The sequence below is a fragment of the Alexandromys fortis genome, unplaced genomic scaffold (assembly GCF_014885135.2).
Source record: "Alexandromys fortis isolate MF-2015 unplaced genomic scaffold, M_Fortis_MF-2015_v1.1 scaffold_191, whole genome shotgun sequence".
NCBI classification, from domain to species: Eukaryota; Metazoa; Chordata; class Mammalia; order Rodentia; family Cricetidae; genus Alexandromys; species Alexandromys fortis.
In genome coordinates this window covers 14,301-29,885 of record NW_026068064.1, presented here as the reverse complement: position 1 = coordinate 29,885, position 15,585 = coordinate 14,301, and the positions used below count along the sequence as shown (strand labels likewise).

Genomic DNA, 15,585 nt, shown 5'->3' with positions numbered 1-15,585 from the left:
TATTAACTGCTGTATAAAAATATTTTTAACTAGTGTTTATTATGTCTATATGCTTCCTCTAAAGTACTGTGTGAATAACTCAGACATAAATAAAAGATGCTGACAATCAATGAGGGCACCTAAGAAAGATGAAATGGTCAGAACTACGTAGTCACGGTAACTCATGGATGATTTCCACAGTGTAAAAATACAATAGATGCTAGAATAGAAATATAGGGTTCATTTATTACTTTTTGGTTTACAAACAAAGGCACCCAATGCTTCTATGTACTTCTTATAAAAGATTATCAGTTTACACTTAAAACAACAAACAAACAATACACAAAACAAAATTTTCCAATCAGTTCCTATAGACAAACACAAAGGAGAGAGGGGAGCGTCCCCTCCCGCTTCCAAGCTTCATCAGGCAGACTTGAGGAACGCTTATTCTATGTCACCCTTAAGTCAAACAACATACCACCTGCTCATGCTTATCTGCACTAAGCTTTAAGATACATTAGCGTTGCCAAGGCAATTAAATGGTTACAATGACATTACAGTGTACAAATATGTATGCCAGAGTTCAGAGAAGGAAAGATAGTGAAAAACCCTCCAAATGGTTTAGAATACGGTTTTGTCAAATGAGTTGAATGAAATAAATTTATTTTACAGGTTGTCCTATTGAATAATCTCTATGGAAAATAAAATCAGAACTAAAAATGCTGTCTAGCAAATTACAAACAAACAAAATACATTTACAAATCCTTTAAATATGACTTGACTCCAAAGCATACTTGGTGAGGACTGACTATCTCTCCATACTAATTTCAAAATTGTAAATTCCAGAATGAGTGTCATTTATTCATTACCTTTCTTTTGAGAACAGGATTCTAAATACACAAAATTAATTTGTAACCTCAGCATAGCCCTAGTCAGCACTGCTTTAAATTAGACGACAAGAGCAAGAAACAGAAGACACATGTTGATTCACTTTACAGACCTGCTCACATTGCACCTGATTCTTTTCTGAGACCCAAAGACAATTCACCAGATTCTAGGTATATTTGGCAGATGTACAAAAATCATACAAAGGTTAGTGTATTGTCATTACATCATGGAAATGTGTTTGGAGACATGGAGTATTCAATGTATATTATGTGGGCCACCTTATAGGCATCATTTATTCCATTTTCACACACTATCATGGTCTCTCATACCTTACACAAGGCATGGTCCTAGACCAGAGACTTCAGTATCATTCCAAAGAATACATAGATATTTACATACATACTTCTTTTAAAATTATGTTTATAAGTTTTACTACACAAAGTCTGGCTTCAACACAGAAGCATTTTTTTTTTCCTTTTCAAGACTATACACCTGCTTGGAAAAAGTTGGTTTTCTTACATTTTGCTTTTCCACAATAGCAAAATAAACTTCTTCTACACTGCATTTCAACTGTCAAAAAATTAAAATGTAAAGTTACATTTAATTTCTTGTACTGTGAACTGACCCCTTTAAGCACTTTCAAGGTACATTGCTGATGATTTAAATGTAGTACTTGATCAGCTTAATTATAACAGCATTGTGCTGAACAAGTCATTAAAGAAAATATATGATAAAATAGTAACAAACTAGTAAGATTTAAAGGGAATTGTAATGCATCAATAAATATACATCAATTTTCTTGCTATTACTTGTTTCTATAACGCATGTCTTTCTAAAGCTAAAACAACATGCAAAGAAATGATGACTTGATACTCATTCAAAAGTTTGCTACTTTACATGGTAAAATCCTTTATTTAATTTTATACACATACTTATGCATTATTTATTTTTAAGGAATTCAGCTTTCAAGGTCAAAATTAGTATGTGTTGGTAAACACATGAGGACATTTTCTTAATGTTAAAAGCTGCAACTACATTCCTTTAGAATAATGCACGTTCAAGACGGGGTGAATTCTGTGAGAAAATTTGTAAGGGAGGAGAGAACACATGTTACAAATCCTTCTCCAATCCTATCTCCAATCAAGTCTCAAGAAATTCTCTTCAAAATGAGAACATATCTCACTAGAGTTACATTTGATCAAAAAGCAGACTAGAAAAAAGTTTTCCTACTCTTTTGATACTAACACGGGTTTACTGTGCATGGTTTCACTTTGCTTCAAATGCACAGAGCATGTACTGATCCAGTTTCTCAAGTTCACTTAGATCCGTTAGTGTCTTTAGAATAATATTTGGCCTTCTGATCCTTAGAGCAACTGATTACTTGCAGGAAAATGATATACGACACACATTTAGTCAGAAAGAAAGTTAGAACAAGTCTTTATATATGCTACCACCTATAATTTATAGGAAGCAAAAATACATGGCTGTGGTCTTAACAAAACTAAAACCCACCTCTCATCTGATTAAAAAAGAAATCTAACATTGAAGAATCAAATCAAATACTTAACTAATTTAGCTAGGCTTCCTCTCTGCACACTTCCCACTGCACTGAATATTAGGACTGCATGTTAAGGCATGTTTTAATTAGTATGTTCCAGAACTGCACAGTTATACTGGTCAATGTTCCCATAGTCCCACTTCTTTCCTCTTCCTACCCTCTGCATTTCAAAGATCAAAATGATAAGTCATAGTTTGAGTGGGTATTGCAAATCTGAGCTGGCATACCATAGTGTGTTCACTAGATTTTCAGCATAAACATTAAAATGTTACATAAAATGGACCATAATTTACTCCACGCTCAAACTTAAGATGGTTTAATGTCTTAACAAAAGGTGAGATGACTTAGGTACATTTTACATTTTGTGCATTTATATCACCATATGCATAGATGTTCTAATGCTAAACTCTTGGTCTTCAGTATCTCATAGTGCTGGATGCTCGGAAGTATGACAGAAATTTGTAACACAGACTAACCACAAAGTACCAGATGTTTCTTGCCATTTGTGATCTTGCAATAAAAATGCGCCAGATAAGAATCACAAGGATAGTATTGAAACCATAACGGATATTCCGCAACCTGGAAAGCAAATCAAAAGACACACTAAATATTTTCTAGAATAAAATTATTTTTGGATAGCAGCTAATTAATAGTTATAATTTTAATCAAAGTTCTAAGCAATCTTTGAATTTTCAACATTTGAAAGCTAAACTAAAAGTTAGCACAATTCAAACATGCCTTCCTGCCTGAACAGCATTCCTGAACAGCATACTAATGCCTTACTCTAGCAACAGGGAGTACAGCAAAGTCTTTTTGTGTCAGTGTACTTGGACTAAAGACTTAGTAAACAACAATTAAACTGAGCAATCGCTTTGTACCCAATCCTGTGATAGGCTTCAACAAACTGCAGGTTAAGGCAAGCATGATGGCATAACTGGGTATCCTAGCACTTGGGAGCTGAATCTGAGCAGGAAGATCCTAAGTTTGAGATCAGCCTGGGCTACAGAAATAAAGAAAGAGGGGTGGGAGAAACCTGGATGGGGAGAGGGAGAGAGGAAGGGAGAGAGGAAGGGAGGGAAGAAGGAAGTGGGAGGGGGGAGGAAAGGAAGCCAAGCCAGGAAGCAAAACTGGAAGTAAAACAGATACATGTCTGAGTTTCTAGCTAACAGTCCCAAAACCCAAAAGCCAACTGATAAGTCCTCATCTAAGAATAAGATAGCATTAGCTCCATAGAGAACCTTTCTGCTCTCAAAGATCAGCAAGCATGTTCCTTTGTTCATGTTTCTCAACATTTTTGAGGGCTTTTCATGGTTGCATGAAGAAATTTAACCCTTCAGGCAGGTACTATAATTCCAATAACTTAATCATGCAGTCCAAGACATGACTATAGGACAACAATGAGGTGTAGAAGTAGCGACAGCAGCTTTAAATAAGTAGTCAAAACATCTATGTTCTAATTTCCTTACAGTTAGTAAAACATGATCTTGCAAACCTGTGTCCTCATCAATAAAATCAGCATTTTGCAAAATCCATAGTGCTATGACCTTGGCAAGTGAACAGTAGGAGTCTTAGAAATCACTCACACACACACACACACACACACACACACACACACACACACACACACACCACACACATAATAATGAGATGACCCTTAGTAATACTTAAATCTCTGAATGATGGGACTCCTGTTTTCTGAATTTATTATGTTTTAAAACAGCATGTACTACCTCTACTAAAAGAGTAAGAAGACCATTACTCTGTACTGTAAGTTTAAAAAATAAAAATATATATATAAGTAACTTTTGGTTCAAACAATATTCTCATTTTCTGCTAGTACTTTTACTTTTTCAATAGAAATTTAAGGTAAGTAAATAGTGATTTTCAAAATTAAAATTTATCCAAAGTTCATACTCAGGAATACACACAAATGAAGATAGTAAGTTTTATAATCTTTATTTATTTATGTGTATGGATACTTTGCCTGCATGTATGTCTGGGTACCACATGTATGCCTAGTGCCTATGGAAGCCAGAAGATGGTGTGGGTGGGATCCTCCAGAACTGGAGTAATAGGTGTGATCCACCATGCAAGTCGGGAATCAAACTCTGGGACCCTGGAAAAGCAGCTGGTGCTCTCTTAACCACTGACCCACCTCTCCAGTCCTTTAATAATCTTAAATACCACATAGTTACAAATCTAAAGTTAAGCACTATTCCTAAATATAATACATCATTTTTATTCAGAATACTCTTACACCAAAGCAAACTGGAATATTTTACAAGAAAGAGAAAATGTACAACAAGCCCATGACAAACTTACTTGTTCAGATGCTTTCTAGCTGCAGGGAGGCCAGACATCTCTTCATTCAATACATATTTTTTAGTCCCCATGCAGTAATTCTCTATATATTCTGCCCAATGTAGCTGTCTTACATCAATATTAAAGGTCTATGGTAAGAAAAAAAGTTATTGCTGTGAAAGTTTTTTTGTAATTTGTCAAAAAAATTCAGCTTCTCTGAAGTACAATCTCAAATGAAACGATTATAAAACACTTAACTATAGTATTACTTTTTCTACTGTCAACATATTTCTGTGCTCTTCACTACTTCACAAAGGAATTAACATATATTCAAGTTCCTTTTCATCTTAACCTCCCCTCTCTTCTGTATATTTTCTACAGCAAAAAGATTAATTTTTCTAGAGAATATTTCTGACATCAAGAACAATCAAGCAGAGCATGACAGCACACACTATATGCCAGCACACAGTAGGCAGGTGGCTCACCAGTTTGAAACCAGGCTTTGTCTGTGGGATTTGAATGAAAATGGCCCCCATAGGCTCACATATTTCAATGTTTAATCAACAGGAAATGGAATTCTTTGAAAGGATCAGGAACTGTGGCCTTGTTGAATGAAGAGTGTCACTGGGGGAGCCTTTGAGGTTTCAAAAGCCCATACTAAGCCTAACCCCTCTGCCCAAGTATCAGGAGGTATTCATCAGAGCCTGTCTGCATGCCACTATGCTCCCAACATGATGACAATGGACTAGCCCTCTGAGACTAAGCAAGATCCCAATTAAACGCTTTGTTTTATAAGAGTTGCCCTGGTCATGGTGTCAAGCAGTACTTCTTCACAGCAATAGAACAGCGACTAAGACACTGTGCTTACACAATGAGACCCTGTCTCAAACAACTACCACGACACACACAATAAATAAACAATAAAAAGCAAAAGCTAGCCATGAACGTTGGCTTAGGATTTTAGTAACAGTTACTTTGTCATCTGATGAAAAGTGTTGATAAACCTAGAAAAGAAGACTTTCTAGAAATGCTACTCTGTGGCAAATAAGAGGGCTATTAACTGTTCAGTACTCTAGAGCACACAAGCAGTCAAGTATTTCTGTGAAATGACAAGATTATTCACCATAAACCATCACCATAAAACAGCAAGTTCTAGAAGGGAAAACATTACAAATAAATTACTACAATAAAAAGATAGTACCACGGCACTAACAAAGAAGGAGATTTGACTTCATCTAGGAGCTGTTATGAGACATGGTGTTTGTGTGTGTGTGTGTGTGTGAATAGAAAAGGCAAATTTCAACAGACATCTCAAGGAATGTGAATTACAAGAAAACAAACAATGATTAGCAAAACAACAACATGGAAGTGAGGTAGCCTGAGTCAGACTAGGCTCCAACAGCAGAACCAGATACTGTCTATCATTTAAATGTGAACTTGTAGAAAAAGGGTCTAAAGCAATTATGAAGAAATGTCTAAGATTAAATTGAACTTTGTAAAAATAAAAGTATAAAAACTCAACTGGAATAGTTTCAACACTGCTGACTGGCTGTTGGAGAATTTAAACAAATAATTTACATTTTAGTTAAAATAACAAATGGATTAAAAGCCCAAGGGCACCATGGTCTACCACAAAACCACTCTGTGAGAGGATAAGACCAGAGAGAAATAGCATCTGAAGAAACAGAGCTTAAGGATTTTTCCAAAGCGCAGAAAGACACCCATCTACAGATATAAAAAGCCCAAACAAAGTTTTAGAACACCAAATATGTGAAAAGAGCAAGGAGAAACAAATAACTGACTTTTCAACTGTAACAGAATAGAACACAAAATAACCTTTAATATGCTGAAATAGTGTTTTAAAAAAAAGCTACCTAGGGTGAATAAAGACTGACAATCAAAATCTGAAAGTTTCACTATGATAAGTCTCCTAATTATGCCATATTCTGTTGTCCTAGACAACACATCAGAAAGAAAATGATAATGAAAACAGACGGAGCAATTGTCTCCTAACTGTGGGGCTTGAACTGGAGAAGTAGAGTAAGATGTAAGCACATGGCTGGTGAGCTGGAGATACAGTCTGGGCCGTGCTAAGGTTCTAACCACCAAAAGAAGGACGGGACTGAGAATAAGGCCCTAGGTTTAATCCCTAGCACTGCTATACTTCTAATAGGAAGTAATGGGATGTATTTAAGACACTAAAATATATGAGATCAATGGGCAGTAGTGGCCCAGGCCTTTTATCCAGCACTCAGGAGGCAGAGGCAGGAGGATCTCTGTGAGTTTGAGGCCAGCCTGGTCTACATAGGAAGTTCCAGGCCAGCCAGAGGTACATAATGTGACAAAACAAACAAAATCTGAGGTGACTTCAGAAGGAATACAGTTTAATTTTCAAACAAGCAGAGTAGAATGACAAAGAACATACAATACGAAAAAACAATTAGAGCCCCTCCCCCATCACCAAAAAATAGGATCAGAGAAAACAAGATATCCTGAACATAAGACCCATAAAGATGTTAAAGTTCTCTCTGAACTCAACCTGTGGGAAGAAAGGATTAACAACTCATTTGTACTTTAGAAAGCTTTTGATATTCCCAAATACTTTATCAATTCTAAGACAAAGCAAATTGTATCTCTCTATAAATAAAATTAAAATACTGAAAAAAATATAATTAGATTGACTTATGTACTGGTTGTGGGAAATGCCTAGATTTCAGGCTGTTTTCTGGTTACATATTTTTTAACCTAAAACAGAAAATACTTGCCTTTTTATCTTCGGGGTTTAATTGGTTCATTAACATATTGACATTATCAGTATTCCAAACCCAAGAGTTACTTGTGAATTACTCAAGAAACACCATGGCTTTGTGAAGACGAGTGATTGTTTTCATCATCCTGTATTTCAAGAAAAACCAACAGGTTCATATATAGACTGGGTAAAAAAATCCCTAACCACGGTCCCAACCACTTACTCCCAACTGTAATTCAGTAAGTGTACCAAAATAGCAGAGAATCAGAATATTTCTGCATCTTGGGAGCATAAATTATAAATCCAAAATGAAAAAACAAATTGGAAGTAGCAGCAAAGGAAATTTAATATCACCTGCACAAAATTCTGCTGACACAGAATTAATTCTCAAAGCATATGCAATAGTTTAAAGTCAAATTTTCTACGTATCACATAAGGCAAAAAGATTCAGTTTAGACTCCCTTTGCTTTTTAGCTAAACCTGTCCTTAATAAGAATCCTTAACACAGTTCTATAACTATGTTATAATCCCAGCACTTCAGCATCAATGAAGCAGATAACAGAAATATTCCTCTGCCATTTAGTCTAGTAGAAACATACAACAACTTTCTCTTCAGCAGTGATTGGCACCACCTCTGATCATGTGGATGTGCTGTGAAATCAATGACCAATGTCAAGGACTTTCTGAAATACTCAATTGCTCAGGCCTCACCCATGTCTTTCCTCAGAGAAACAAAACAGTATAATAATTTTTTTGTTTCCTTTTAAAGGGCAAGGAACCTTAATCTTATCAGACAATATATTATCACTTGTATAAGTCATTGATATCAAAGTACTAATCCAAGCAGTAATTAAGAAAGAGCTTTCTGAATCAATTACACACATACACACACCAAAAAAAAAAAAAAAAAAGAAAAAAAACAAAACAGGAAAATAGTTCATGTAGAAATAAAAAAATTCCATTTACATTCCCACAAAAAAGATTAGCTAAAAGTATATGAAATTTAGAAAGACCTCAAATTAGGAGCTTTACAAATGGAGGATATGGCAGAAAAATCAGAATATAAGAAATGACAAAGAAAATAAAAATAGTAACATTAGCTAAGAAACTATGATAACATTTATTACATTTAGAAAGAAACCTTGAATAAAATACTTGAAGGAAATAAAGCAATATGAATAATGTAAAGAAAAACTATTTAATTTACTAAGGAATTCTAAAATAAATTCTTCATTAAACATGTAAAGAATTATCAAACAACCAAAGCTATATCTAGATAAAGATTTAAAAACATATAGCTAAAACTTAGGGAACTTTCCTTTAATGAACAAGATTTTTCTAAAAGAATTTTTTCTTTAAAGATATAACAAATCTAGAACAATCAATATGGTATCATAGGCAGTATAATATACATTAATTTCATCCCAAACATGCATAGTTCACACCATTTTCCAATGAGTATTTTACTAAAACATTTTTCTTCCTGACTCCTTAACTGTCCATTCTTGCCTAATCTCATGTGTGGATTCATTCAAGTGACAATAGCTGCCCTAAAATCAACCCTTGATTCCGTCATCCAAAGAACATTTCTTATTTAAAAGTAAACAAACAAACAAAAAACCGAGAGGGGCCAGGCATGGTAGCTCAAGCATGCTTGTAATCCCACACTTGGGAGGCGAGGCCGGAAAACTGCCATGAATGTGGAGCTACACTAGTTTATAACTCAACCCTGTCTCAAAACAAAACAAAAACAAACAAAAAAAACCCCACGAAACAGAGGGAAGAAGTTAGAAGAGTTCAAAATTCATACACATGAGAAATTTGCAGACAATTATCATCAAGATATTGGTAAAGTGAAGTACACTTGAAACTGTACCATCGCTCTGGTTCAACATGTCATAGTGAATGCTGTGACTATACTGTCTGGTACCTGCTGAGGATGTATTTATTCTTTACTATGACAACTTCTAAAATAGAATCAATAAAATATAATTAATCACAATTTACAGTACGGCCAAATCTTAATAATCATCTAATCTAGGATTTCTCAACCTTAGCTATCACAAATAAAAGTATCTATGTACTAAGATACTTGGCAGTACCCATGGCCTTAGCATACTGGGGCTGAGGTAAAGCACACCACTCCCCATTGTGATGACCAACTCCAAATATTGTCAAATGTCTCCTGGTGAGAATCACGCAGATGAAAAATGTCAGGTTCAGAGAAGTTAAACAGAACAACAACAAACATGAAGTAACTTTTTAAAATATGCTATTTGCAACATTGACGTGATGTTAAATGGAGAATAATTAATGATGATTCTACATGTAACCTGATTTCCCCTTTAACCAAAAAATGGAACATAATTATCTCAAAATATACAATGAGTCAGATTTTATATAGCTCATACTCAAAATCATGTAAATGAGTACACTGGATTCCATGAACTGAACAACATTAGTTTAATGTAGAATGTGGTATTATATTAGGGTCTACAGAAGGTGTAACATAGTGTTCACTTACTCTTGACTAGGCAAATATCTAAACATCACCTAAGTAAACTTTTATATCCCTTGTTGCTTTTATTTACTTAATTGTTTTTCTGAGACAGGGTTTCAATCATTCTATGCTGGCCTAAGTAACTATGTAGCCCAGGCTGGCCTCAAACTAGTGGAAATCTTCCTATTTCACAGCTTCCTGAGTACTCAAATTACAGTCTGCAGCACCATACCCTACTCCTTGCTGCTTTTATATTATAAACTTACAGAGGTCTCAGATTATTCCTGCTTTGATAGATCCTACAAAGTAAATTACACTGTTACCTACACTAACTTCTTATCACAAGGGGAAGACATTAGAATGAGGTGTTCACTTCAGAAGTAAGAATGGCGCTAAGAGTAGTCTGTCTTGCTCTTTGCATACTCACCCTTGAAGACTTCAGTTACCTTAAATCCTTTCTAATGACCCCTGAGGCTGTCATGCTACAAGGAATCTCAAACCAGACCATGTGCAGACAACACATGAAGGAAGAGAGAAAGCTGTCTAGCTACTCTGCACCCTTCCTCTCCCTTAATGACTCACTCTAGTGTGTATGTCCTGGTTCCTGTCTGATCACAGCTTAAAGACTTACTGGTGTGAGACAATTTTGTATTCTGTCAATTATGTTTTAAATAAATGCTGATTGGCCGATAGCCAGGCAGAAAGTACAGGGAAAACCAGACAGGAAGTAGAGGTGGGGCAATGAGAACAGGAGTATTCTGGGAAGAAAGAAGCTCTTCCCCCAGTCCTGCTGAGACCACAGAAGAAGCAGAATGTGACCTGCCCCGCTGAAAAAGGTACCAAGCCATGTGGCTAACACAGATAAGAATAATGGACTAATATAAGTTACCAGAGCTAATAAGAAGCCCGAGCTAATGGGCCAATCAGTTTATATCTAATGCAGACTCTTTGTGTAATTTCTTTGGGATATGTGAGCTGTGGGAACTGGGCAGGACAAAGACACACAGAAACCCCAACAAGCCTGGCCCTCATGTTACAGACTTACTTCAACCACAGCCACTCATCCAAACCTCTCCAGAATTCCTTATTCCCAGAAGTTGTGACACATAAACAAAATAACTTGCTTTGAGACACTATGGTTACATAACGGCTGGTCACACAACAGAGTAAGACATCTTAGTACTGGGAAGGACTGACAATAATACAAAGTTGAGGTTTGTGGCATTTTAGAATTAGGTGATAGACTCTGTTGTGACCTTTGAGATCATTTACTGAATTCTGAAAGGGCCATGGAAAGAAAATTAGAGGTCGCTTTATACAGCTTGAAGCTACAGTAACATGAAGATAAAAACCAAACCTATATTCCTAAAATTTAATCTAGTCAAGATTTCTTGAATGAAGACAAACTGATCTTAGAAAGTAAAGTGTCTGAATGAAATTTGGAGAAAATGTAAAAGGCTAATCAGGAGTTCATTAAAAAACAATTTTCTTATGACACTGCATGCCTGTCATTCATGCTCACAAGTGCTAGCATACAAATCCTGAGCCATAGGCTCATAACGGCAGAACAGTGCCAGGTAGAAGAAGCACAACTGAGCTGCAGTTTCCCCCAGAAAGTATTCGGCATAGTTCACTGCACAGAAAAACTGCTGCATACAGCAAGCTGGGAGAAGCACATGAAAAAGCTGGGAATTCTCAAGATTCTTGCACTGAAAGCTGAGTGGACCACTCCACTGATGCTAGCTACCCTTGCAATCACCAGCTAACCAGTTTACTAAGAATGTATTAAAAGGAAGACAGTAGGCAATCCATTAGGAGGGTAAGAAGCAGCAACAGACCTGACAGGACAGTGGGAGACAGATGCTAACCTATTGTTATGTTAGGCTATTACTAAGTCTGTGAATAGTAACGAAATAAATGTATAGAAAGTGATATTTTTAAATCTAGAATTCAGAAATTCTAGGTTGTATCCATCAATTATTTAAAAACAAAAGGGAAAAAGATAGTTTCTGAATATAAATCAAATCCAGGGTAGAGATATAACATTCTTTAAGAATTTAGAGTGCCCTTACACAAACATGAAATTTTTTAAACAGAAAGACCAAACAAAAATCTCTCCAGATTGTAAAGTCAGATAACATATTCTCTACTATTTGGATGGCAGGTTGTAATAAGCAAAGATTTAGTATCTATAGGTAATATTCCATAGCAATCTAATGAGACATAAGAAGGGCTGTCTCAAAGAGATCTGTGATAGGCTCTGATCTATCTGATTAGAAAAGACACAATGGAAACTCCTAATTTTTAGCTACATGAATATCTATCTATCTATCTATCTATCTATCTATCTATCTATCTATCTATCTATCTATCTATCTATAAAGGGAGAATATACCAATGAAATTGTTTCTGTAACAAAAGTAAGTAAACAAGAGTCCACACACCAAATCCATTCTATTACTGAACAATCATGTTCATTATTTATAAACATGTCTATGACTTTCCTTTCTTTTAACAGCAGAGCAGACTGGTAGTAACAGAAACAATTGCTTACACGGCCTAAATGTATACAAGATGGCCCCTTTAAAGAAAAATTTCCCAATCCCTGTCCTGGATTCTAACTTTTTATGGGCAGGAAACAGAATGAGTAGGCTGTTCAAACTTGCATGGGTCATTTTTTTATGGAAAAAAAAATGAAGAATTTTCAGAATGTAGAAACGAGTCTAGTTGTCAACATATATCTGGACTGTAACTGAGAACTGTTATAGAACAGTGTTTGCTTCATGCCTCCCCATTTTCTCTTTTTGACAACACTGCCTGAAGCCATTATCTTATGTTTCTCTCAACATATACAGAGTACATGGGCAGCTGCTAATTTGCTTTGTCATGGAATCTGCAATGTCATTTCTAAACTATCTTATCTGTAACTGGACCAGATTTAAATGGCAAAACCTCCAGCTGCTATCATAGGGATTTGTGGAGGAAAGAATTAGCTGCACTGTTCAAGGTAGAAGAATGTGGAATCTCTTAGCCAGAGGGTTAACTGTTACAGGCTGTACTTTCCAAAACTAGCTGAAAGCCATTCTATTCTGCTCATTGCTCATTTCCAGGGTCTCACTGCTCTCCAGAGCACCCCTTTTCCTTACATCTAGGAGGGTTTGTGACTTGCTTGTGAATAACAGCAAATCAGGCATGGTGGCATTTGCCTATGGTCCTGGCTTTCAATCTGAGACTAGCATGGGCTACATGAAATCCTATTTCAAAGAACAAAGAAGGCTGAAGTGATAATGGAGGATTTCTAGTTTCCACTTTACGTTAAAACTCTAACACTTTAGCTCCCATGCAAAAAAAGTTAATTCTTAGAGGCAACCATTAGGCCTTGAAAAGATCCTACAAAGTATAATGCTGATCAACAGAGGCAGTAATACCCGGCTCCTTGCTAACCCAGCTCCACAACCCCTGCCCAGACTGCAGTTTTTTCATTCCCATCTGATCACATGACAAGTCTTAAACAAAAACCACAGAAGCTGATTTCTCTGCAAATTCCTGATCCCACGAGAAAAAGAACACAAGATAATGAGATAATGACTATTTTAACTACTAAATCTGAGATGACTTGCTATAATGCAGAATCTTCTTTGTATTGCATAGTAACTATAGATTTTTCCTTTTATTATAATTTTAAGTTTATTGAGCTCCCAGCTATGACTGCCTTCACTAGACCTACACAAGATAAAGCCAGTCAACACTCTAACAGGGACAGGGTAGAATCTCACGTGTTCCCACCCCTAGCAGAGAAGCTGCCGATAGCTGACAGCAGTCAGTTTTCTTCATACATGTGACCCTCGGTAGGTCCAACATGCTCCAGTGTAACATCCCATACCCATGTAATATGTAGGTAGCATAAATTGGACTCAGTGGGTCATTTTAAAAGAAAGAATATAGCTGGGTGGTGGTGGCACAAGCCTTTAATCCCAGCACTCGGGAGGCAGAGGCAGGCGGATCTCTGTGAGTTTGAGGCCAGCCTGGTCTACAAGAACTAGTTCCAGGATAGGCTCCAAGAAAATATAAAGTCAGGAGGAGTAGGGTGGGTACAGAAGGTTGGGGGTGAATATGGTCAAAATATATTGACTTCTTGTATGAAATTCTCAAAGAATTAATAAAAATCCTTTTAATTAATGGGAATTAGCCCATTCTCTTTGTCAGGCAAAATGGTGCATTAAATCTCTTTTACTTTTTGGGACTAGTTTTGTCTTTTCTGCCCTAATTTATAGCAACTTTACTAATATAAGTATGCATTACCATCAATCATTAATTTCACCTGAGTTTTAGCCATGAAAAATGCCAACATAAGTAAAACTATTTGCAAATCATTCTAGGAAAGTTGAAATGTTTGTTCTGCAAGTTAATCTATTCAACACTCCCCCTTAGTTCAATGGTGAATATATGAACATTCTGAACTATTCAATCTACCAAAATTCCCTATAGGTAACTCAGATCCTGAGATACTATAACTGGAAAATACCTCACTTTTATTTTTTCAGCAGCTGATGAAAGTCCTGGAATCATCATCTTCTTTGTACATAAATACTTAAATTTGCCAATTAAAGGTGCCAATGTAGTTAAAAAATATACATTTTGTAGTATATTTCACTATGTGGTAAAGACAGTAAGTAGGAAAACTTTATTTGTGGGGTTTCAATGAAAAAAAAGGAAAGGAGAAAGAAAAGATATTACAACTATAAGAAAAGAGCAAGTTTACTGCTTGTCAACTTTTTAAAACGAGAACATTAGTCAAAAACTGTAATTGCCATATTATAAGCTGAATAGGTAGCTAAGATATTTCAAGTAATTTTCTAGAATCATCCTATATTTTTCATATGAAACTAAACCATCAACTCTAAAGCAAAATATTTGACCCTGAATCCCTTGTAGAAACTTCAGCACTAGGTTTTTAAGGGAGAGCGAAGGACTCAATTTCAGCTTATAATAACAATGACAATCCCGAGGTAGGACATTTCCTGCTATAATGGGAGTTTGGAGAATCAGTGACCCCATAAGATGAGATCCATTCTTGGTATCTGAACACCTCCAATTTCTAGGAAATGTCCTGGCATCTTGATTGTGATTGTGTTTAATCGGGTTAGTAATTCTAAAGGTAAGCTCATGCTAGCGACATGATGTCTCTCCAGCAAGCTTCCACCACCTTACCAATACATAGTGTATTACTGCTATTCTTCTTACCACGGTTTCTGACCTGTCAACCTGAGTGCAAGATCGAGCAATAATGCAGGTACTGTATGTCTGACACCCTTCCAATAATGGAGTATTAGGTTGTTGGTATAGAACTTAATATTAGGGTGCCTGAGTACTTGGTTTAAAGGATTCATCCTGAAGAAATGAGTTATATAATATCCTGTAGGAAAAATAAGCGTTAAAGCATTTTGAATATTTTTTTTATTCAGAAAGAACCTAAAGTTAGACCTAGACTTCAACATATGACAGTAATTTATCACCCAAAATTTAGAACAAATAGTGACTTACAGCACTACCTTTGCTTTTCTGACAGTGTCTTACATTCAAGAGTCTTCTCATTCACAAAAGGCCATT

The 15,585-nt window shown here is 35.9% G+C and overlaps 1 protein-coding gene across 1 annotated transcript in view; it reads right to left on the bottom strand.

Moving 5' to 3' along the window:
- Positions 1-200: 200 nt before the first annotated feature.
- Positions 201-15,585, bottom strand: part of LOC126487579 (fatty acyl-CoA reductase 1-like) — a 29,644-nt gene continuing 14,259 nt past the window's right edge. Inside the window, 3 exon segments of the mRNA XM_050120483.1 lie at positions 201-3,004; positions 4,748-4,875; positions 7,492-7,621. Coding sequence (XP_049976440.1) covers positions 2,842-3,004; positions 4,748-4,875; positions 7,492-7,621 — 421 coding nt within the window. The 3' untranslated portion in view covers positions 201-2,841.